General features: G+C 51.0%; 1 protein-coding gene across 5 annotated transcripts in view; it reads right to left on the reverse strand.

Moving 5' to 3' along the window:
* TPCN1 (two pore segment channel 1) overlaps window positions 1-23189 on the reverse strand; it is a 59064-nt gene extending 35875 nt beyond the window's left edge. The window contains exons 1-2 of one of the 5 annotated variants that reach the window (XM_044930108.2): window positions 23003-23189; window positions 20189-20425 (exon numbers count right to left, since the gene is read on the reverse strand). In XM_044930108.2, the coding sequence (XP_044786043.1) occupies window positions 20189-20300 (112 nt within the window). In that variant the 5' untranslated portion in view covers window positions 20301-20425; window positions 23003-23189. Of the gene's footprint in view, window positions 1-2534; window positions 3946-20180; window positions 20426-22956 lie in introns of those variants that run through there. The other 4 variants (XM_044930107.2, XM_006053003.4, XM_025267544.3 and 1 more) reach the window with 4 other exon arrangements.
* Window positions 23190-23232: the final 43 nt, after the last annotated feature.

A 23232-nucleotide genomic window follows, 5' to 3' on the forward strand; every position in this document is an offset into this window, starting at 1 on the left:
CCACTCCAGTATGCCTGCCTGGGAAATCCCATGGGCAGAGGAACCTGGCGGGCTACAGTCCATGGGGGTCACAAAGAGTCAGACACGACTGAGCACAATACAGGCAGAGAACCCCAGGGCAGGAGAGGCCCCAGGGATTCAGGAGGCTCATCCCCTCACGTCCCCCCTCATTCATCATGTGGAGTGACCCTCCCAGATACTGTCTGCACTTTCCCAGCCCCTCACGACACCGGGCAACGCCCCTGCTGCTGGTCTGGCTCCTCGTCCTGGCCCTCTCTGCCCATCTCTTCTCTACGCCGGTCAGAGAAATCCTTTGATGTGTGTATGCATGTGTTTTAAGTAAACTTTTTAGCTCAGTATAACAGTAATCCTTTAAAAACCTAAGCCAGGTGGTAGCACTCCTCTGCCCCAAACATGCCACCGCCTCCAGCTCCTGAGAAAACTCGGAAGTCCTCCTCTGCGGGGAGCAGGTCCTAGGAAACCCGGTCTGAGGTCTCATCCCAGTCACCCCTCACGCTGGCCACACCGGCCTCCTTGTCCTCCTGGGACAGGCCTGGAACTTTCCGCTAAGGGCCTCTGCACTTGCTGTCCCCTCAGCCCTGTCCCCGGATCTTTGAATGGCTGGCCTGGTCACGTCTCCCAGGTGTCCACCCGAAGGTCATCTTACAGAGGCTGCCTCCGGCCTCCCTGGGCACACCCCCATGCCCCGGCCTCCTCACATGGCCTCCGGCTTCCTCCTGGGCTTCTATTGCCATCTGGGAGAGGGGCATGGACTTAACTCGTGGGCCTGCCTGATGCCTGCTTCCCTGCCTGGAGTATCAGCTCCATGAACTCAGGGGCTTTTGTCTTGGTCACTGTGGTATCCCCAGAGCCCAGAACAGGGCCAGGCATGATGTGCAAAAGCTCCACACATATACCTGAACAGAAATGAAGTGAAAGATGCCCCAAAGATGACAGAAGCACACCCACCGTGGTGCGCAGACTTCGTCCAGAGCACAGTGGGGAGCTCCCTCGGGTGGTAAGAAGGGGTATGACATGACCTCTCTGCCCTTTCCAAAAATCCTTCTTAGGAGGATTTGTGCAAGAGGGACAATTTAACACAAGAGTAATTCAGGCAGAACCTTCAAAAAGGGAAACAGGACTCAAAGAGCTGAGGAGACAGAACAGAGTCCTCCCCTCCAGTGAGGAGGACTTTATTCATTGCTTTTGATCAGTCAACCTTCCTCTTACTCAGAACACAGAACTTGGCTGGCTTTCCAGATGCAAAGCCTGAGTGCCTGTTGCTGACTGCGATTCGAGGACAGGGTTGAAAGGCCCTCGGTGACAAGGGCCACAGCAGGGAGTTTCAAGAAGGCCACAGGTGACTTCCAAGAGCCTCCCCCCCCAACCCCGCCACGTTCCAAACAGGAGCAGCTGGGGAGCCACATTTAGGGATCACGTAAAGGGTGACATGGGAGGCAGGAGCCACGGTCCAGCCCACTCCTTGCACATGCAGTCTTCATTCAGAGGCGGTGGGCAGCCCAGCGGCCAAGACCGGAAGCATTTTCCCTGCGCTGCCAAGAGGAGGAGCTTGGGGACTGCGGGGTCTAATTCTTTTTTTTTTTTTTTTAATATATTTATTTGGCTGCACGGGTTCTTAGTTTGTGGCATGTGGGATCTAGTTCCCTGACCAGGGATGGAAGCCGGGGCTCCTGCAATGGGAGTCCAGAGCCACTGGACCACCAGGGAAGTCACCTTTTCTGGAGGAGGGAAGGGGGGTTAATTACAGATTCTCTGCCCCGTTCTCCCACTTTCCAGGTTGGAGAAGTGGCCAAAGAAGCAATGGAAACCCTCCAGCCCCTAAGTGCTTTTTTGTTGAGGATGAGGGATGCTCAGAGGGTCGGCGGCCTCCCAAAAGGAAACATGGCTAGGGTAAAAGGGAGAAGAGGGGAGGGGGCTGGTGCAGGGGGCAGGTCAGAGGTCAGACTGTGGGCCTGTAGTTCAGATGGGGGGCACGCATCCAGTGGGCTTCCTCGGAGTGAACTCCACTGAAGCAGAAGGTGAGGCTGTACGGGAATCCCAGGGTCCCCTGACTGGTCACTACTGAGCATGATGCCCAGGGGATGGTCTGTCCCCGTGTCGCTGTGGAGGTCCCTGCATTACGCCCACTGAATCTGCTCCAGGTCACACCTGGGGAGCCTCAGACCCTGCTGACTGTGAGCACCCACCTGCCCTGGTGACCTGGAGCCCAGCCCTGGCCTATTCCTAACCACCTGGGCTGAATCTGCACTTCCTGGGAGAAACAGCGCCCTGCACCCACCCCACCCCACCCGCCCCCCGACAGGTCTCCACGTAAAAAGTGGGTGATGCAACTTTCAGGGCATCTCCTGCACAGGGAGAGACTGGACAAGGCTGTCTGGAGGGCTCTCATACAGCACCCCGGGTCCACCCCCGCCTGCAATCGGGGACCTGCCCTCACGCCAGTGATTAGAGACCCCGTAAGGATCAACATGTCCAATTTCTGATCCTGGTATCACCTTTGGTGCCACACTCACCCATGGCCAGGTCAAGGCATACCACAAGGGCCCAGCTGGAGGAGACGGGATGACCTCTCCATGGGGCTGTCAGGGAGCTGGCCCTCCGCTGCCTCCTCCAGGAAGATGATGGCTGGCCCTCGCCTCTGCATTTCCGCCTTTCCTGGGAGGCAGCTGGAAACGGGAGGAAAGAAGTGGGGGAACAAGATACACAGCAGCACAGGAGGGTGGGAGCGGCAGTCTTCTTGGCTAGCTCCTTGGCTCCTAGAAGCCAACCAGCTTCTCCACTCCGGGGAGGTTTGAAAAGGGCCAGAGAAAGCTGAACACTCTTGGCAACCTGGAAGTTCCCACTCTGCGCCTCTGGGAAAAGTCACCCCCGCCCCAGTCCCTGAAGAGAAAAACACTTTGTTCTGTACTCCGGGTGTCCTGGGCAAAGAGCTCTCCTGTAAAGCTGGTCTGCAGCCTTTTCAGGCCCCACTGACCTTTGCCACTAAACATTTATGCAACACCTACTCCTAAACTCCCCTCCCTACATCCTGGCAATCAGCCCGGGGAGCCAAACGTGGAGAACAAGCAACAGAAAGAAAACGGCTGAACTGGCAGGCGGTGGAATACAAAACAGCGTGACTACAACCACAACAACAAAAGCTGCCTCCAAGTAGGAGAGGCGTTCCCCACACAGAGGACAGGCAGATAAACCAGGATGACCTGTTTGCACAGATGGTAACGCTTCCACCACGCTGATGTAACAGGGCCCAGACACTCCCTGCAGAACAGCTGGCGGCTTTGCATGCCGCCTCTCAAACGACCCTGCGGGGAATCCAAGGTTTCCGTTCGCTGGAGCACAGCGTGCAGCAGCATCGGGGTGGCTCTGGGTAAACAGAAACAGTTTCCATATGCCGGCTATAAAGCAGCACCAGGGAGGACGGGGAAAGGACGGGCGGGAACACAGGGCTTTTGTGGCCCACCCCCAACATCCAGCAAGCGCAGGGTCCGCTAGGGCTGGGTAGGTCACTGGGGCCTTCCTTGGGGGCCTGGGCAAGAGGGTGCTTTGGATAAAAGGCATATGAGCTCCTTGTGGGAGGCAGCTCTGAGCGGAAAGGATGTGAGGCGGTGACAGTTCTTCTGCAGGTTTACACTGAGGTCCCTCTCTCCTTTCAATCCTGTTCCTTTCATTCTCCTTCTCCTACGTGTACATAACCTCATGCATTTGCGCCCACCCCCCACCCTTCTCTCTCTCTTTCACACACACAGGCACGCATATACCATGCACATCCTCTTCAAGACAGAACGTAGCCCCGAGACTTCCCTGGTGGTTCAGGGGTTAAGACCCATGCTCCCAAAGCAGGGGGGTCTGGATTCAACCCCTGGTCAGGGAACTAGATCCCACATGCCTCAACTAAGTATCCTGCGTGGCACAACTCTAAGACCCAGCAGGGCCAAATTAAAAAAAAAAAAATTACATAGCCCTGAACCCCCAAGTTCTCTCCCATTTGTGCCCCTCCCCACCCCTGGCTCACGATCTTAATCCCCAGAGGCTCAGCTTCTTCATCCATTAACCGGGACCTGTGCCAACTGTGCTCTCGGCATCTCAGAGACAAATGCAAAAACCCACAAAGCGCCCGGAGCCCTCCGAACACTGGCGCCCACCAGAATGACAACGACCCATAGCCCAACCATCTCCCAGTGGTCGCTGAGAGCCCCACTCCATGGGGAAAAAAAAAAAGCTTAAAGAGGAGAGGAAAATCAACCCGAGTGGCACTGATGAATTTTCCAGGCACGCCGTTGCCACCCCGCTTCCGTGCGGACTCTTTAAAGGACCCATGGATAAAAATCGGGCAAAAGACACCGTGCCAAAAGACAGCAGAGCGTGTATTTCCTTCTGCTCAGGCTTTCTCTGCTGGTGACTGACTGCACAATGGTGTGGGAGGTAGACCTGTGTCATCCAGGCATGTTAGGAAAGGCTGTGAACCTTGGCAGAACCCCGGGCTAATAGACCGACCTCCAGAAAGGCAAGAGCTGGCGCACGGCCCTCCCAGTTGAATCGCTGGCTTCAGGCCCAAACCTTGTCCTGCCAAAGGCTTTAGCCAGAGGAGGAAAGGAAAGATGAAAGGCTCACCCAGGCCGGTACTCGGTCAGGCACTGTTCTAGAAGGAGGAAGCCCTGGTTTGGAAGCAGCCAGGATTACACCCTGTGCCACCTCTAACTTTGTTTCCGGCCAGCTCACAGGGGCCTAAGTGGCCAAATCCAGGGGGATTCCCTGTAGATACACAAGGCCTGCCATGGAAGGGCATGGAGCTGGTGAGAAAGCTGAGAGCAGCGGCTGTAAACAGAGGAGGTGAAAAGGCAGGAGGGGTGAAGATTAGAAATGGCAGACTCTTGGCAGGGGCCAGGAAAATAAGCACCCCTTAGTAATTTAGGGTAGCAGTGGCAGCCCCAAGGGCCCACCCCCAAATTGGCCACACAGGGCACTCGCAGACTGAGGCTGCAAACGAAACCTTGAGAGCAAGTCTCTGGTCTTAACAAATCATGCGGTTATTTAGGAGAGAAAAAGGGAGGGGGGAAAACGTTTTTAAAAGGCTGACCTAGATGCAGATAAATGTGGTTTCATGTGAGGAGACATTTATTCCTCATCTACTGTATACCAGGCACTAGGTTAGGTGTTGGATCTGAAAAAGTAAAACCGTGGGCTTTGTCTTCAAGGAGCTCACAGTCAGGAGGCAAAAGAAGGGATGATTCTGGGGCATTAAAGGCATTTGTTACAGCAGCCTAGAAAATGATGTGACCGCAACTACCGTCCACAAGGGCTGGAGGGAAGAGGCAGACAGAGAGAGATTCAGGGGCCTTATCCGTGCCGGTTTTAAAGGATGAAGGATGAAAAGGTGTTCCAAAAAGGGCTGGGGATGGGGTGAGGGCTACCTTCCAGAAACAGGAAAGTCATGCATAAAGCACAGAAAAGCAGATAGCAGGACACGCTTGGGAAGTGTGGTAGTGGTGGCTGAGTCGCCAAACTGTGTCCTCTCTTGCGATCCCATGGATTGTAGCCCACCAGGCTCTTCCGTTCATGGGAAACTGCACAGGTTTCAGTAATTCTAAAGCTTAAAAGACCAGAGATATAAGGCTGATATGTACAAATGAGGGCAAGAATAACAGCTCACACTCAGTGCTTTACCCTTGTTAATTCCCCTAAGTATAAAAAAGCCCCATGAATCAGAGACTATTATGATCTCCAGTTTCCAGAAGGGAGGAAACTATGGCCCAGAGAGGCTAAGTGATTTTCCCAAGGTCACAGAGCAAAAAGTGGCCAGGCTGGGTTCGAGCCCAGCAGCCTGGCTCCTTTGTAAAGCAGGAGCAGTGGGCAGGCTGTAAGCCATGATAAGGAGACTGGACTTGAGCCGCTGGGTTTTAATAGAGAGCAGCTGGACCAGTTGTGATGAGCGGAGATATGCAGGCCAGTCAGGCTGTCTTGGTTTCACAGTAACTCCGTCTACATTCTGCACAGGCAAAAAGGCAGGGCCCTTTCCCCAGGGGAGCCATGGTGAGCTCCCATTTACAGAGCAGTTAACTCGCCAGGAGCCCCCTGGGGTCACTTCCATTGTCTGATGGTCCTCACCACCTGCCGGTGGAGAAAACCTCCCCTGGCCACTGCTACATAACCCACCACCACCCTCTGCTGAGGCAGAGACAGAGGGAGGGGTTTACCAGATGCCGGCAGATAGTCTCTTGGTGGGGTTGGAAATGATTTCCATCTCCTTCAATCTGTGCATTTCAAGGCTTGACTTTAAACTGTACTTCCAAGTACAACTGTACTACCTACGCGTGGGCCGCTGGGTTTATTATGAAACAGAAGGCTTTGACTCCCACTGAAAACTCATCACAAAGCATTTATTGAGCACCTAACTGACTGGCCATGTGCAAAGTGTATGGGATGCTTTGAGAAAACATCTGTAAAGGCTCCATCCATCTCAAAGACCTATGCTTCTCTCTCTCTCACACACACACATACACTCACTCACACACATACACACACAGAAAAGCATGCAAACTCCACTGTGTTTATTCAAGGAAGAGTGTAGCACCTGTGTGAACATCTGTCCTGCATTCACTTGGAAGCACTGGGAACGCTAATTGTGAAATGCACACGGTGCGGCCAGGAGCAGTACAAGGGCAAATGGAGACGAGGCATACTTCCCTGGCAGTCCAGAGGTTAAAACTCCGCACTTCCAATGCAGGGGGTGCAGGTTTGATCCCTGGTCAAGGAACTAAAATCCCACATGCTGTGTGGCGTGGCCAAAAAAATATTAACAATAAATAAAAGTAAAATAAAACGAGGCTTCTATTCTAAAAAAAAGTGTGTGCTTACCCACTGAAAAATTTTTTACTTTTGTAACTTTTTGTTTTCACCGGTCTCAACAAATTACTAGGTTGGAGGAAGTTTTGACAGACAGTTATGAAATTGTAATCTGTGGTTGCTGTTTAGTTGCTCAGTCATGTCGAACAACCCTTTGTGAGCCCATGGACTGTAGCCTGCCAGGCTCCTCTGTCCATGGAATTTTCCAGGAAAGAATACCAGAGTGGGTTGCCATTTTCTTCTCCAGGAGGTCGTCCCAACCCAGGGATCAAACCTGCATCTCCTGCATTGGCAGGCGGATTCTTTACCACTGAGTTACCTGGGAAGCCTCGCTGAAAAATTTTTTTTAAAAATGGAGACAAAGGCATTGTCCACTGCAAGCTGGGGCTCCCTGGGCCTATGCAGGGGGTCAGTGGATGAGCAGTGCTCAGAGGAACAAGCCTGGCTGTGAGACCCCTTCTCTACTCGGGGTACTGATCAGAGGTCTGCTCTAGCCCCTGCCTGGGAACACTTGGGGGACTGGCTAGACCTGGATCCCATGACCACTGGCCACACCCCAGCATCTGGATCTGCTGTGAGCAGGAGGCTATGCTCAGAAGAGCAGCAGCAAGGGGCAAAGTGGCCAGCCGGGAGACACAGAGCTCCTTGGCAGAATGACAGCTGGGAGGAAGTCTACATCCTGCAGAGTTTGATGGCCTGGGCACGCCACTTCTCCAGGGACCTGGGTTGGGCTGGCTGGCGTGCTCCCAGGGAAGCCAGCAGGGCCTCAGAGTCTGAGTGGTCAGTGGTCAAGTCCTGGGCTCAGCCTTCTTTTCCTCTTCTTCAGTTTCCCTTTCCACCGAGTGGGGAAAACAGCTCAAAAGAGGCATCGTGGGAACTTCCCTGGTGGTCCAGTGGTTAAGACTCCACCTTGCAATGCAGGGGATGTGGGTCTGATCCCTGGTTGGTGAACTAGGATCCTGCAGGAGCAACTAAGCCTGTGGCTGCAACAACTGAACCCATGAACCACAACTAGAGAGTCCATGTGCCTCAAAGAAAGATCCTGCAAGATGCAAGGAAGATCCCGTGTGCCGTAACCGAGGCCCAGCTAGACAAGTAAATAAATAAATAATTAAAAAAAAAAAAGGGGCAGCATGAATAAAGAAAAATACAATAAAGGCCAAAAATCCATCCTAAAGAGCAGGCAGAAGGTGGAGTTACTTGAGGTAAATTGTCCCTGCAGTGCACCTGGATGGGCGAGGAAGTTAACATCTAGTTCCCCATCTGCCACAACAGAATCCCTAAGAAAATCCAAACCCCAACTACCAATCCTTAGAGGAATGTAATAAAAGGAAGGGTGAGCTCAAGTCATTGACTTGGATAGACCTGAAATTATCTACTCATAGGCTCAAGGAGGGGCGTCATTGCTACTTTGTTGAAAATGAAACCCTGATACTTTACTGTTAAGAGTTTTTCTACTTACTGAGTTGGTACCTGGAATGTTACCTGAAATTTCCTATGTCAACCCTGAATGGAGACGTTTTTATCCCCATTTTACTGACGAAGAAACTGAAACTCAGGAAGAAGCCGAAGCTTAGCTCCTCACTCAAGGCTGCACAGTTGCTAAGATAGGGCACTGGAAATTCAACCCCATCCTTTGCTGTAGACCAAGAGACTCTGAAGAAACGTTAGAATGCACTAGATTATCAGTCCACATTATCGCACCACCAATGCATACACATTTCTAACCACCTGAGGATTCTCCCAAGCCCCTTCCCCGTCTCCAGACTGGGGAGCTCCTGGCCACCCCAGGACAGTGTCTGAGCTCCAAAAGGAAATAGGCAGAAAAAGCAAACAGGTCAACTAGCCTCGAGGCTGAGCGAGCTCTGTGACTGAGAAAGTCTGAGACCCGTGGAGGCAACCAGACGGGCTCCGGGGTGCGCAGTACAAGCTGCCGTTCACATCAAGGCAGGCCGGCCAAGTGCAAACAGCAGAGCTGGCAAGAGGGGACCCTGGGGTGTCACAGAGAGAAGGCATCACGCTTGTCGACGACCACCCACGAGTGAAAGCCAACGCATCCGGCAGCTTGGAGCGGCTCCAGGCCATTAGCCGGTGCTGAGCACAATAGCTCTCCCTGAGCTGGTTTCCAGCAAGAGCTAAAAGGATAGGAAAAATAAATAAATAAAAACCCAGTCGAACAAAAAGAGAGATTAGCAAGAGGGAAAGGCAGTCTACGAGTGGTGGAGTGGTAGTGGCTGAGTTCAGAGGTGGGGGAAGGTGGGACCTGGGCTGATATAGAAATTGTGGGCCATGTGAGGGTCCTTGAGAATTTCAAAAGCAGAGACCAAAGACATGCCCCAGGCTGGTTGCTCCTAGGGGAAGCAGAGGCCAGGCTCCACCTGGGCTATTTCTGACCTGATCATGTGGGGATGAGTCTTCTGGTGAACCCAGTGGTTTCCACAGGCTGGTTAAGATGTAACAAACAGTCTCTTGGGTGTTTGGAGAACCTGGTGACTCACTCCCAGATCCCTTACTTCACATGAGTCTGTTTATTAGGTGTCTGGGTGTGTGCAGGAAAGATGTGGTCTGTGCTTTTGCAAAAACGTGTGCTCCCAAAAGAGGCACAACACATCAGGACCCAAAACAACAGCACCTACTTAGACCTTCCTGTCTTGTCCAACCAGCCCACCCAAACGGGCATCATGGAGACATGAGAAAGAAATCCACCAACAGGTTAAACCCTGATTAAAAGGAACATGGTTGGGGACTTCCCTGGTGGTCCAGTGGCTAAGACTCCTAATACATGGGGCAATCCCTATATTAGGATCCCTAGTCAGGGAACTAGACCTCACATGCTGCAACTGAGATATGGAGCAGCCAAATAAGTTAAAAAAAAAAAAAAAAAAAAAAGGAACATGGTTTACAAAACCCAGCTCGATACTGGATGAACCAAGGGGTATTAATCATACTATGAAAAGATGCTTTGCCAAAATCAACCCTCCTGCTCATATTCTAAATCATCTACTTCACCAAAATTTCATTTTCTCTTAACCTTTAGGAATCCATCATGGCACAAAGCAAACTGATCCAGTGCATGAGACATTAATCAAATCTACCACGTGCAGGTGCTGGGGAGGGAGTGGGCCCCCGCGCAGCTATTCAGAGGATTCAAAGGTGCAGAAGTCGGTTAGGGAGGGTTAGGGAAGGCTCCATGGAAACAGAGGACCAGATCTTCAGCTGGAGAAAGCTGAAGGGGGATGGATCAGGAGCAAGAGACAGCAGCAGATGGGAAGTTTTGGTAGTGAAAGTGGTTCAAGTAAAATAAAAAGCGAGATTGTGTGATTGTTAAACAAATGAGATGACAGTGGAACTTACCTGGCAGTCCAGGGGTTAATACTCCATGCTCCCAATGCCGGGGGCAGGGGTTCAATCCCTGGTCAGGTAACTAAGATCTTGCATGATGTGTGGTTAGGCCAAAAAGTAAACAAATAAATGAGATGGTTTGAGCAGCCCCACAGTTAAGACTTTTGCTTGTTTGTTCTGATTACCAAGGGGGTGGAGTGAAGGAACAGAGGCCAGTCAGGCAGGGCTGTAACTGAGGGGGACGTTCTCCTGGCCTGGAAGGTGCTGGGGCCACTGCCGGGTGGGTGGGGTGAGGCTGGGAAGGTGGATCAGAGGGCTTGGCCTTCAAGCACTTCATTTTCATTTGATCCAAGAATTGGGCCTAACTCTTACCAAGTGAGGAAAGTGAAAGAGGAGAGTGAAAAGGTTGGCTTAAAACTCAATATTCAGAAAACTCAGATCATGGCATCTGGTCCCATCACTTCATGGCAAACAGATGAGGAAACAATGGAAACAGTGACAGACTATTTGGGGGCTCCAAAATCATTGCACATGGTGACTGCAGCCATATTAAAAGACGCTTGCTCCTTGAAAGAAAAGCTATGACCAACCTAGACAGCATATTAAAAAGCAGAGACATTACTTTGTCAACAAAGGTCCGTCTAGTCAAGGCTATGGTTTTTCCAGTAGTCATGTATGGATGTGAGAGTTGGACTGTGAAAAAAGCTGAGCACCGAAGAATTGATGCTTTTGAACTGTGGTGCTGGAGAAGACTCGAGAGTCCCTCGGACTTCAGGGAGATCAAACCAGTCCATCCTAAAGGAAATCAGTCCTGAATATTCATTGGAAGGACTGATGCTAAAGCTGAAACTCCAATACTTTGGCCACCTGATGCAAAGAACTGACTTCTTGGAAAAGACCCTGATGCTGGGAAAGATTGAAGGCAGAAGGGGACAACAGAGGATGAGATGGTTGGATGGCATCACCGACTCAATAGACATGAGTTTGAGCAAGCTCTGGGAGTTGGTGATGGACAGGGAAGCCTGGCATGCTGCAGTCCACGGGGTCGCAAAGAGCCGGACATGACGAAGCGACTGAACTGAGAGCTTGGAGGGAGAAACATTCCCTCTGGGCAAGGCCTGAAAACAGAAACAGCAGGTCTGTAACCCGAGACAGACAAGAGGGCAGTGCGGGCCTGCCTGCGTGGACATGCACTGGGCATGCAGCAGCCCAGCAACACTGATGATGAATGAGGCTCACTGCCCCACTATCTGGCCCTGCAGGTCACTTCCCGCCCCACCCCTCCAATTATACATCTGAAAAATGGGGATACTCTTACTTCGCAAGGGCTCTTAGGAGCCACCATCTATGTAAACATTACTGCACACACAGTCACCAACTGCAATCAACTATAATAGGGCTTAGGACTTCCCTGTTGATCCAGCGGCTAAGACTCACGCTCCCAATACAGGGGGCCTGGGTTTGGTCCCTGGTCAGGGAACTAGATCCCACATACAGCAACTGAGACCTGGCACAGTCAAATGAATAAATAAAAATATTTTTTTAAAACTGTAATAGGTTTACAGTGTTGCTGCCTCCAACAAGAGAGAAACAAGACTGGCTCTGGGGAAGACTTCTACTTTGAGGTGGTATAATGGATGCCCTGATTTGCAGCTTCTGGATTCATCTTTGAGCCAGGATGCAGGGGTGGTGCCCATGGAGCACTCAAGGGAGATACTTGCATGTGTTGTTCCAAATGCAGGCTGAGCCACCGTACGTTCACCTGGGAGACTCCCCAAACATAACTGATTCTTCTAGGGAAAAACAAAGCCCCTAAATCTTGCCTTAAAAAAAAGATGTGAGGGCTTCCCTGGCAGTCCAGTGGTTAAGAATTCGCCTGCTAACGCAGGAAGACAGACACAGAAAGAGAGAAAAATGCCCAATCTGGCTTGATTGCAAAGCTGAATGAAATCTGGTCTTTCTTTCTGTGAAGCACCAAGAGGCAGGGAGAAGTGCCCCCAGCCAGCTCTGAATCTCTCGGCACCCAGAACCTGAGTTTCCCCGATCAGAAGAGCACGGGTTTCCAGAGCTGCAGCCAACACTTCCCAGCTACGTGGCCCTGGGTAAGTTTCAACCTCTCAGGGTGTCTGTTTCCTCTGCTGTCAGAGACAGATGCTGAACCAACAGCACAGCTCTGCTGGGAGGACCCAGTGACAGAGACAGCACAAAGTGCTTTCAGACTCTGCCCAGCAGTTGATAGGGGTTCAATACCTGTGAGCTGCTGTTTTTATTATGAACGACCTTGCGCGGCTTGGACTGAGAGGGAGAAGGGAGAGTCAGGAAACAATCAGAGAAGTCACCCAGGAAAGGGAGTCCAGTGGGCTCCCCATAGGTGGGATGGGGGCGGTCTGAGGACCAACTTTCCTCCAGGGGCCTGGGGGGTATGAGGTGGTGGGGGCAGGGGGTGATCCCTTGGTGCTTCATCTGGGTTTCCTTCCAGGTCCACCATGCTGTGATCTGTGAGGCAGCCCCGGGCAGGACACCGCAGCCAGGAGCCATCAGAGCCCCACCTCCCCCGCCCCCTCCCTGACTCAGAAGCTGAGAAGTTGACTGTTCTGCCTCACGAAGCGCTCTTGGAGCAAACATGAACACAGAGCCCCCCTAAGGGGATGGGGAAAGAACAACGGAGCCATGGCTCCAGCCTGCGCCCAGCTGCCACTGCTGCCATTCCAAAGTAGCAGCTTCTCTGCGTGTCATCTCATGGCAGGGGGGCCGGGGCAACAGACAGGATCCCCCACGAAGACTCGGAGCGGGGAGGAAGTGAAAAGCTTCAAGTGTCGCTTACGAGGCTGGAACCCAGCGTGCCAGGTGTGTGTGCGTTTTAATTGGTGCCTTTGCCAGCCTGGCGACACGACCATCCTGTCTCGGCGAGGCCCTGGGAAAGCCGGGGGGCCGACTCCAGTGGAGCCAAATGCCCGAGCTCCCTGGGAGGCTGGGAAAGCCTGACTGCTGTTCAGTCTCCAGCTGCCATGCTGCCTCCCCTTCCCCACTTGGCGGTGGCCACCTGTCGGGCCAGCAGCGAGGCAAAGGACTCAGTTCTTGGCCTGGGTTCAGCACCCCAGGAAGCCCTGTCTCTGGGCATGACAATAACGCCTACAACTGGCCGAGCACCCACCACAGGCATCACACGTGTGACCTCACTAAGTCCCCACAACAACTCTCGGAAGATGCTATCATGATCCCACCCTACAGATGAGGAGGCTGAGGCTTGGAGACGCTAGGTCCCGTACTCCCCTAGGACAAGAAGTCTGCAGCTCAACTCCAGAGCCTGAATGTTTAACCACTCCTCCTCCCAGTGCATCACAGGTGACAAAAGCTACCTGGGTCCTTGGGCTTTACTTTCTCTCTGGCGAGTGTGCTGGGGAAGCTCAGTCAGAGAAAGAACTGTAGACACTGATTTCTGTGATGGAGAGCCTGCCATGGGGTTAGGTCTCCCCTGGGTATACAGCCCCACCACTCTCTCCCAGTTCAGGTTGGCCATGTCTGCCCTGGGGCCAACATGATGGAGATGGGTGCCAGCTGGTTCTGGCTGCCATCCATGAAAACTCTGGAAAGGGAGCCAGGGCACCCGCTGTATGTCGGCCCCTGCAAGGGAGCAGTGCCCCACCTTGATGGAGATGGCCCACCTTGACGGAGATGGGTGCCAGCTGGTTTGGCTGCATGAAAACTCTGGAAAGGGAGCCAGGGCACTCGCTGTATATCGGCCCCTGCAAGGGAGCAGTGGTTCTCCACCTTATACTGGGTCCCGGGTAAGTGCCGAAGAAGTCTTAGGAATCAGGGTGAAGGAGGTAGAGGGGTCCTGTTACTCTATCACCTTAGGTCTTATCCCCACATGACTTGTCACCGGGAAACCATGAACCACCAGCACCAAGGTATCGCGTGAGACAAAGTGCCCTGCTCCAGCCTCAGCCCTGGCCTTGCCCACAATCCCTTCATCACCCAATAGTACAGGTGCATCTTAGGCAGCTGCTGGGCTTAAAGGCAATAAGAAGGGAAAGCTGAGAGTGAACAGAATTCCCCAAGAAGATACTTTGTATAGCCCACCACATTCACACTCTACAGTCCAGGGACAGTCCAGATCACTGACTGCTGCGCAGTGCAGACAGCAGGCTATCTCTAAACCACACTGTCGAACGCCAACCCCACTGACTATTTTCAAGGTTACTCCTAATTTCTAGGCTTTAAATACCTCTGCTCAGACCTTCCTCCTTTATCAACCTGACATCTCCTGCCTGTGAGTCATTCATTAGCATTTCAGCTGCCACGTTTATAGCCCAGAGATGTTTTAAGTCTTGGATACAATCCATCCTTGCCCAAATAAGGGGGGAAAAAAAAAATCCAAGCCCTCTGGTTTCCTGTAGGGACAATTCCCCAGCTTCCAGCATTCCTAGCACAGGGTAAAAGGTCACAGGCAGCACAGCCAGATTCCTGGGGACCTCATCTAAGGAAAGGGCAGGAGTGCTACAGACTGAATTACGTCTCCCTAAAATTTCTGTGTTGAAAGTCTCACCCCCAGGGCCTCAGAATGTGATGGTATTTAAAGAGCAGAGCCTCTAAAGCGGTAATTGAGGCAAAATGAGGTCATAGGGGTGGGCCCTAATCCAACAGGAGAGGTAGCCCGATGCGAAGAGATCAGCACACAGAGGACACTGAGAGAGGGCAGCTGCCCGAAAGAGGCCTCAGGCACACCAACCCTGCTGACACCTTGCTCTTGGGCTTGCAGCCTGCAGAACTCTGAGACTATGCACTTCCGCCGCTGTGGAGTTCTGTCATGGCAGCCCGAGCACACGGAGACGGGAGGGTGTGGGACACGGCCCTAGTGACAGCTGTGGGGTCGGGGTGGAGGCCCACTCAGTCAGGGCTCCTTCCCTCAGAGAGCTGGCTTAGCTCTCAGCGGCTGTTGTGCCCACGTAGCTGCCAACTCTGCTGAAGGCGTCGGGCTGCAGAAAACTCCTTAACCCCTCAAGGGTTTAGATTGGCCACAGGCTGGGGGAGCAAGGACGGCAGCCTCCCCAGGGCAATCAGCTGTGCTGGGAGTGATGAGACCACAACCACTGGTGGGCAGAGGCAGGAGGGGATGCCACTCATCTCTGATGGGACCCTCAGACAGCCCCTCCGCTTCTGGGACCTGAGACAGCTATTGTGTTTAGTTGCTCAGTCAGGTCCGATTCTTTGCGGCCCCATGGAATGTAACCCACCAGGCTCCTCTGTCCATGGCATTATCCCAGCAAGGATACTAGAGTGGGTTGCTATTTCCTCCTCCAGGGGATCTTCCTGACTCAGGGACTGAACCCGAATCTCCCATGGCTCCTGCATTGGCAAGCAGATTCTTTACCTCTGAGTCACCTGGGAAGCCCCTCCCATGAGCTCTGAGGTTCCAGAAACCCAACTAGGTTATTCTGGACCATGACTTTTTTTCTTCTTACCAGATTACAGCAGGCTTAATAGTGGCCCCCATAGGTATGCCCAAGTTGTTACTGCCAGAACCTGCAAAGGTGACCTTGTTTGGAGAAATGATCTTTGCACATGTGATCACGGATTCTGAGCTGAGATCACCCTGGATTTATGGTGGGCCTTTGTTTGTGCTTAGTTATATCTGACTCTGTAACTCCACGGACTGTAGCCTCAGGCTTCTCGGTCCATAGAATTTTCCAGGCAAGAATACTGGAGTAGGTTGTCATTTCCTACTCCATGGACCATGCTTGTTGAATGCCCACCTACAGTAGGCATTGAGCTATGTGATATGTGGATGAATGAATACTTGGGGCCTAGGAGGTGATCAGATGGTTAAACGGTCGCTTCTGCACAGTAAGCTGGTGTAATAATGGAAGCCTAGATCAGATACCACAGCAGAAAAGGGTGGTAAGTAGTCAGCCCCATCAGGAAATAGTGGTTCAGTGAAGGCTTCAAAGAGATGGGATTATCAGCAGGATTATCAAGACAGAACTGAAGCTCATGAGTAAACAAGCACCTGGAAAAGCATGCCAGGCAGTTACCAGCAAGGCAGAGAGGTCTGAGAATGTACTGGGGATTCAGAGAACTAGAAGTGTGGGGTAAGGCAGGAAATGGAACTGGTCAGGCAAGAAGACGCCAGAACATGCATATGCTGGCTAAGGAGCTGCATCCTGCTGGGCACAGGAAGGTCTTGAGAACCTGGGCAAGCCGGGGAAATCACAGGCAGACCTCAGAAATATTGCGGCTCCAATTTCAGACCACTATGATCAAGTGAAGACCACAATAAAGCAAGTCATGTGACTTTTTTGGTTTCCTAATGGAGAAGGAAATGGCAACCCACTCCAGTGTTCTTGCCTGGAGAATCCCAGGGACAGAGGAGCCTGGTGGGCTGCTGTCTGTGGGGTCGCACAGAGTTGGACACGACTGATGTGACTTAGCAGCAGCAGCAGCAGTGCATAAAAAACTTTTTCTACAGACTTCCCTGGTGGTCCAGTGGCTGAGACTCCATGCTCCCAATGCAGGGGGGCCAGGTTCGATCCCTGGTCTGGGAACTAGATCCCACATGCTGCAACTAAGACCTGACACAGCCAAATAAATCAATTTGAAAAATATATGTGTGTGTGTACATATATATGCTATAAAGCATTATATAGCATTATGCTATAAAAACAATGTATATAAGTTAATTTAAAAAAATACTTGATTGTTAAAAAATGCTAACCATCATCTGAGCATTCAGGGAACCGCCAATTTTTTTTGCTGGTGGAGGATTTGAAATAATGCAAGAATTACCAAAATGTGACACAGAGACAGGAAGTGAGCAAATGCTGTTGGGAAAACGGTGCTGAGAGACTAGTTCGATGCAAGGTTGCCAAAAACCTTCAATTTGTGGCGGGGGGGGAGGGGGAAGAGTATGCACAAAGTACAGTAAAACAAGGTATGCCCACACCATACCTGCTCGGATTTGTGTTTTAGATGGACCACTCAGACAAGTGGGAGGCGGGCCTTGAGAAGAAAGTCAGTGCCAAGATCCAAGCACGAAATAAGAAAGGCCCAGATGGGGACTTCCCTGGCGGTCCAGTGGTTGAGAATTCACCTTCCGCCGCAGAGGACACAGGTTCGATCCTCGGTCAGGAAGCTGGGATCCCACATGCCATGGAGCAACAAAGCCCATGCATCTCGATTACTGAGCCTGCGTGACACAACTAGGGAGAAGCCCTAGCGTCACAGTGAAAGATCCTGCACGCCACAACCCCGTTCAGCCAAAAATAAAATGTGTTTTTAACAAAGAAAGATACCCCAATACAAAATAAAAAGTTTAAAGTTGGAGAAAAAAAAATGTTAAAAGATTAAGAGGAATTGATGTTTGACAAGGTTAAAAAAAAAGAGAGAGAGAGAAAGAAAAGCCCGCGCAGAGGAGGTGGAACATGCAGGCCTCCTCTGAAATCTTTCCTTTTCTCCAAGAGGCGCTGTTGTTTTTCTCAGCCAAGCTGGGCGGGTTACACCCATTAGTTTTTAGAGGTTTTAGCAAATATCTCAGGAAGAGGGTGAGAGAGTAAACCGATGCGCCAACGCACTTCCCAGAAAGCATAATTTCCCTGGACCCTGTCAGTTTATTTTGTTTTTCTTAAACAAACTAAAACAAGCCACCAACTTTGCCAAGAAAGGGACAGCCTCACTAGCAGCCGACCCAACGTTAGTTTTATTGTCCACTTGGCCTATTTCCTGGTCATCAAGCACCGCCATCGCTTCAAAACCTGATCTTGATGTAGAACTAGGCTGCTGTTCCCACTTTGATCCTGCAGGAGAGCTAGACACCCTGCCATCAGCTCTGACACTTGGGAGGACTTAAAAGTGGCCCCCGCAACAATGATCAAGAGTCCAATTCAGAACCTTGAGCCTGGCTATTTCCAGAACGATCCATACCCTCGGATGTCAACCACCTTCCCTCCAGCCCAGTCCCTCACTGGCCATGGATGTAACCACTTCTCTCTCTAGTGGGCAGCCTACTCTGAAGCTGAGACTATGTCACATTCATTTACATCCCATTCCCCAAAGCACCTTACACAGGGTGATGGGGGAAGATCAGCGACGCATTGCTGCTTGCTGGCTATTTGACTCTGGACAAGTTACCTAACCTCTCTGAAGCTTTTCTTCCCCTGAGGTTATATGATGAAATGCTGAGGGCCAGCACTTACATTTATTAAGGGCTTGTGGAGAAAAAAGGAGGAGGAAAAGAAGAGGGAAGAGGGGAGGAGAAGGAAAAAGGGAAAAAGAGAAAGGGAAGAACTTTGGGGTCAAACAGTCTTCGGTCCAAATCTCTGCAAAACTGCTTACTTGGCTATGCAGTGTCAGGCAAGTTCCTTAACTTCTCTGACTCACAGTTTTCTCTTCTGTCAACTAGGGATAATACTGCCTACTTTGCCAAAAAGATCTTAGTTAAGATAACAGGTAAGAAGGAGCCTAACACTTAGCTTGCTGCTGCTACTGCTGCTGCTAAGTCACTTCAGTCGTGTCCGACTCTGTGCGACCCCATAGATGGCAGCCCACCAGACTTCCCCGTCCCTGGGATTCTCTAGGCAAGAACACTGGAGTGGGTTGACTCTGGGGTATTTAAGAAGTGGGCCTGAAATCACAGCCACTGATATTTTTGGTCCTGAATGGCACTTAGGGAAAAATCTGGTCTCTATTCTAAGCTTCCTGGATCACCCAGCTTTGCCACTCTAGATGGGTGAACTGGCTAAAGCAGAGAGAGGCCAGTTTAGAGGAGCTAGGAAGGCAATGGCACCCCACTCCAGTACTCTTGCCTGGAATATCCCATGGACGGAGGAGCCTGGTAGGCTGCAGACCATGGGGTCGCTAAGAGTCAGGCACGACTGAACGACTTCACTTTCACTTTTCACTTTCATGCATTGGAGAAGGAAGTGGCAACCCACTGCAGTATTCTTGCCTGGAGAATCCCAGGGACAGAGGAGCCTAGGGTTGCTGTCTATGGGGTCGCACAGAGGCGGACACGACTGAAGCGACTTAGCAGCAGCAGCAGGCCTCCCACTGCACTCCCATCCGTGGGAACAATGCTGTCCTTTACCACTTTCAAATGCAGGCTGTTGAGCTCCCTGTGAGCCAACTGTATTCTCTCTGGACAAAGGAGATGAGAGAGCCAGGCTTGCCTTTCCCTGGACCCAAGCAGTAGCCCTCTGTCCTAGCTCAGGAGCATGCCTGGTGGGTAGAACTCCCATCTGCTAAGGAGACCCTAAAGCACTAGTCCCTGACATCTTAGGACCTTCCAGGAGGCAAGTTATTTTAAGCTCTCCTGGACCCGAGGCCTGAGCAAATGAAACAAATAGCTTTGGGACAAGAAAAGTTTTTTTAAGACCGCTCATTCTGCCAGAAACACACTTAAAATCTAAAAAATTTAAAGCTCATCACCTCTCTTGGGTTCACTTTGTGCTTCTGGGCTTTGGTTTAGAGGAAGACAAAGTGAAACAAACCCCAAACCCTCTGATCAATGGATTATGACAAATGCTTGCCCTCTCCACTCCACCCTGTCCTGGGCGGTGCAGGGACTGAATGCCAGCAGGGAGAAGCAGTCAACGCCACTTTCCTGCCAAAGATCAGGCAGACAGAGGCTGATGTTGAAATCTGTTTCTTTTTTTAACAAGGAATGGGACAGGGATGCTATCCAAGGAGCAGGTTTGCCTGAGGTCTCCACGAAGCATCCACGAACAGAACCAGGGGACCACTGCAGGTGCAAGGGAGGGGTGGGGCTGTGGGAAGCCGGGCAGGCTAGTCCCGGGGAACATCCCTAAACTGGGGGTGCAGGATTAGGACCGCACAGAATTAGTCTCCCACTAGCGTATGTGTCAGAACTTGGGGGTCAAACGTGGAGTCAGGCATTCGGGTACATGAATCTACCATCAGACCACCAAGCCCACAGCAAAACAAAAGCTGCACTCTCCCTGTCCCCCAGCCCACCCTACCATCTTACTTCTGCTGGGCAGATCATCTGGGCCCAGGCCGTTGGAGGGAGCCAGTGGGGCGCTGCCACTCTCATCCAAGGTCAGGATGAGGGGAACATCGTCATCTAAACTCACAGCCATGCTCCTCACTCCTGCAGCCCTCAGGAGGTGATGTCCAAGGCTTTAAATAGTCTCTGCTTTGAGCTCCCGGTCAAAGCCACTGGCCCCGAGGTGCTTCTCAGAAACTCCTCCATCAGCGGCATCTTCTAGAGTTTGGGGAATTTAAAAAAAAAGAAAAAGACAATGATCATAATACGAACATTGATGAAAATGTCTGGAATCAGACAGTGGTGATGGTTGTATAACTTTACAAGTATACTAAAAATGGTACCATTTAGGATGGTGGATCTTACAGTAATGTGAATTATATCTTAATTAAAAAAAAAAAAAGAGTATCGCAGGATGTGCCACTGCGCTGTGCTTAGTCGCTCAGTCATGTCCAACTCTTTGCGACCCCGTAGACTGTAGTCTGCCAGGCTCCTCTGTTCATGGGGATTCTCTAGGCAAGAATACTGGAGTGGGTTGCCATGCCCTCCTCCAGGGGATTGTCCCAACCCAGGAATCAAACCCAGGTCTCTCTCATTGCAGGCGGGTTCTTTACAGTCTGAGCCAATAATATCACTGAAATATGGGGGATGGGGCGGGAACTCTACAAGAATAAATACTAAAAAGTTAAACGTAATTATGTCTGGAGATTGAGATTATGGCTAGTATGTTCCATCTCCACCCCTCTTAACCCTTGTTTGTGTGTTTTGTAAAGATTTTAAATACTTTGTATGTATGTGTATATATATATATATATATAAAACCGTTCATATAATAGTAATTAGTACTCAGTGAGAGTTTACTATGTACTGGGGCTCTTCTAGCAAGTTTTAAGTAAAGTTGACTGAAACTCAATAATAGTAAGTAGGATTATTGTCCTGTTTTACAGAAGGGGAGACTTAAGGCTCAGAGAGGTTAAGTGACTTGTCCAAGATCCCACAGCAGGAAAGTCAAGCTTTGAACTACACAGTCTGACTCCAGACCTGTGCTCCCAGCCACCATGCTACAATTCTTCCAAGTCCAGCCCTGGTATTTAGGCAGCACTTAGCTCCAATGACCTATAAATAGTGTGCCAGGTCATCTAAACTTACCCATATCATTCTTACAAAGGCACTATTCTCCTAGATTTAGGAATTTGGGGAGGAAAGGGAAGAGACTAGAATATTTTTTTAAGTGAAATGCTTATTTGAAACTTCCAATTCAAAACCATCAGAACTAGCCTTCTACAGTTCCTATTTATACACATTCCTGTTTCCGCTGAGGAGGACCAAAAGAAATGCAAGCACTCAGCAGATCTAACAGCAGACCTTTGAACTTGAAAACAGCAGCAGGTTCCTTCCTCAAACTGCAGAGTTCTGGTCTCAATCAAGTTTGCCTCCAAACCAACCCACTGAATGGCAACCCAGCAATTTACCTCCTTCAGAAACCTCCATGGCCATTCGAGGCAGGTCCCTGTGCACCAATAGCTTCTTAAAAAGTAGGCAGTTTAAAAGTGAGCACTATTCTTTGCTGCTAAGCCTGTAGCATTCTACCCAGCAAACTTCCTGTGAGATTTTTTTTTAAGTTTCCTCCAGATCTGGGGATTCATTTTACTTTTAAATCTCAGTAGTGGGAAAACAGAAAAGGAAATTCCAAATGAGATGCTACCATTTGGCTGTCTTAAAGCATTTTATGTCTTTTTCTTTTTTTTTCTTTTTGGCTTAACTTTTCACCACAGATACTTTCAAATATACTCAAATATAGACAGAATATGTAAATGAACTTCCTTATATTGATCACTCAGCTCTGACAATTATTAACATCTTGTCCTGGCCAGTATTTATTTTGAAGGTTGGACAGGCTATTAACTTTTTCAACTCATCAAGAAGAGCTTTCTTAATTGTATCATTGTTATTATAGTAGCTACTAGCTTTTATTTTAACTGTATAATATATGACTGTTTGCTTGTAATGCATACATTAGTTTTGTGGCTGTCAGAGGGGGTTATCACAACAGAGACATATGTGGTTCAAAATGTGAATAGTGTTGCTGTTAGGAAATTTTACTTAGCTGATGTCCCCACTTCATAATGAGGAAAGTGAGGTTTAGAGGGATTAAATTAACCTACCTCTTGTAAGTAGACCGCAGGGAAGTAATAGAGCCCAGATTTCAACCCAGGCAGTCTGGCCCTCCCTGCTTAACCATTACCCTTCCTCTCTTCCCAGACCAGTCCCCTTATCTGAATTCAAACCCATAAATTTAGAGAGGGAAAACTGAGGCTCAGCGAAGAGAAGGGACTTACTTAAGGTCACAGTGCTTCTCCCTCTAGAGAGGACCCAGAATGGAAGGGTCACCCCTAGGGAAAGGTCCCAGGGAAAGCCGGCAGGCCGTCCCGCTGTCCACTCGGGCAGACGGACGGGGCAAGAGTCTCTTGCAGGGTGGGTGGCCTGAGGGCGCCAGGGAGATGAGCATTTGAGAGAGAAGGGGGAGCGAAGAGGCGTGCGGGATCCTACTCCACGTGTTCGACTTTGAGCCCCCTCTCCCGCCCCGGGCTTCCTCGGGCGGTCCCCACGCTGGGACCCCCTCCCCCGACAAGGACTGGAGGGAGAGAAGCGCAGCAACTTCTCCGCAACCCCTCTTGGCCCGACCTGCCCGCCTCCCACACCCAAATGCCCAGCCGCAACCTTTCACTCCGAACCCCCTGCCCCTTTACCTCTGCCCTCTCCTCTGACCATCCCTCACACGCCTCGAATTCTTACACGCGCCGCCCCAGCAACCCGGACCGACCGCCGGGGTCCGCACAGCACAGCACAGCCCGCCGGCGCAGCCGCCAAAGCCCCGAGCCCGGAGCTGTTGCAGCTGCAGCAGCCGCCGCAGAAACCGCCACCTCAGCCGCTGCCACCACGGCAGCTGCGCCAGCTCTCCCATCCGCCGCCTACGGTCCCCTCCGCCTGGCCGGCACCGCCCCATTCCCCCCTTCGCCGCGCCC

The sequence above is a fragment of the Bubalus bubalis genome, chromosome 17 (genome assembly GCF_019923935.1).
Source record: "Bubalus bubalis isolate 160015118507 breed Murrah chromosome 17, NDDB_SH_1, whole genome shotgun sequence".
Classification (NCBI taxonomy): Eukaryota; Metazoa; Chordata; class Mammalia; order Artiodactyla; family Bovidae; genus Bubalus; species Bubalus bubalis.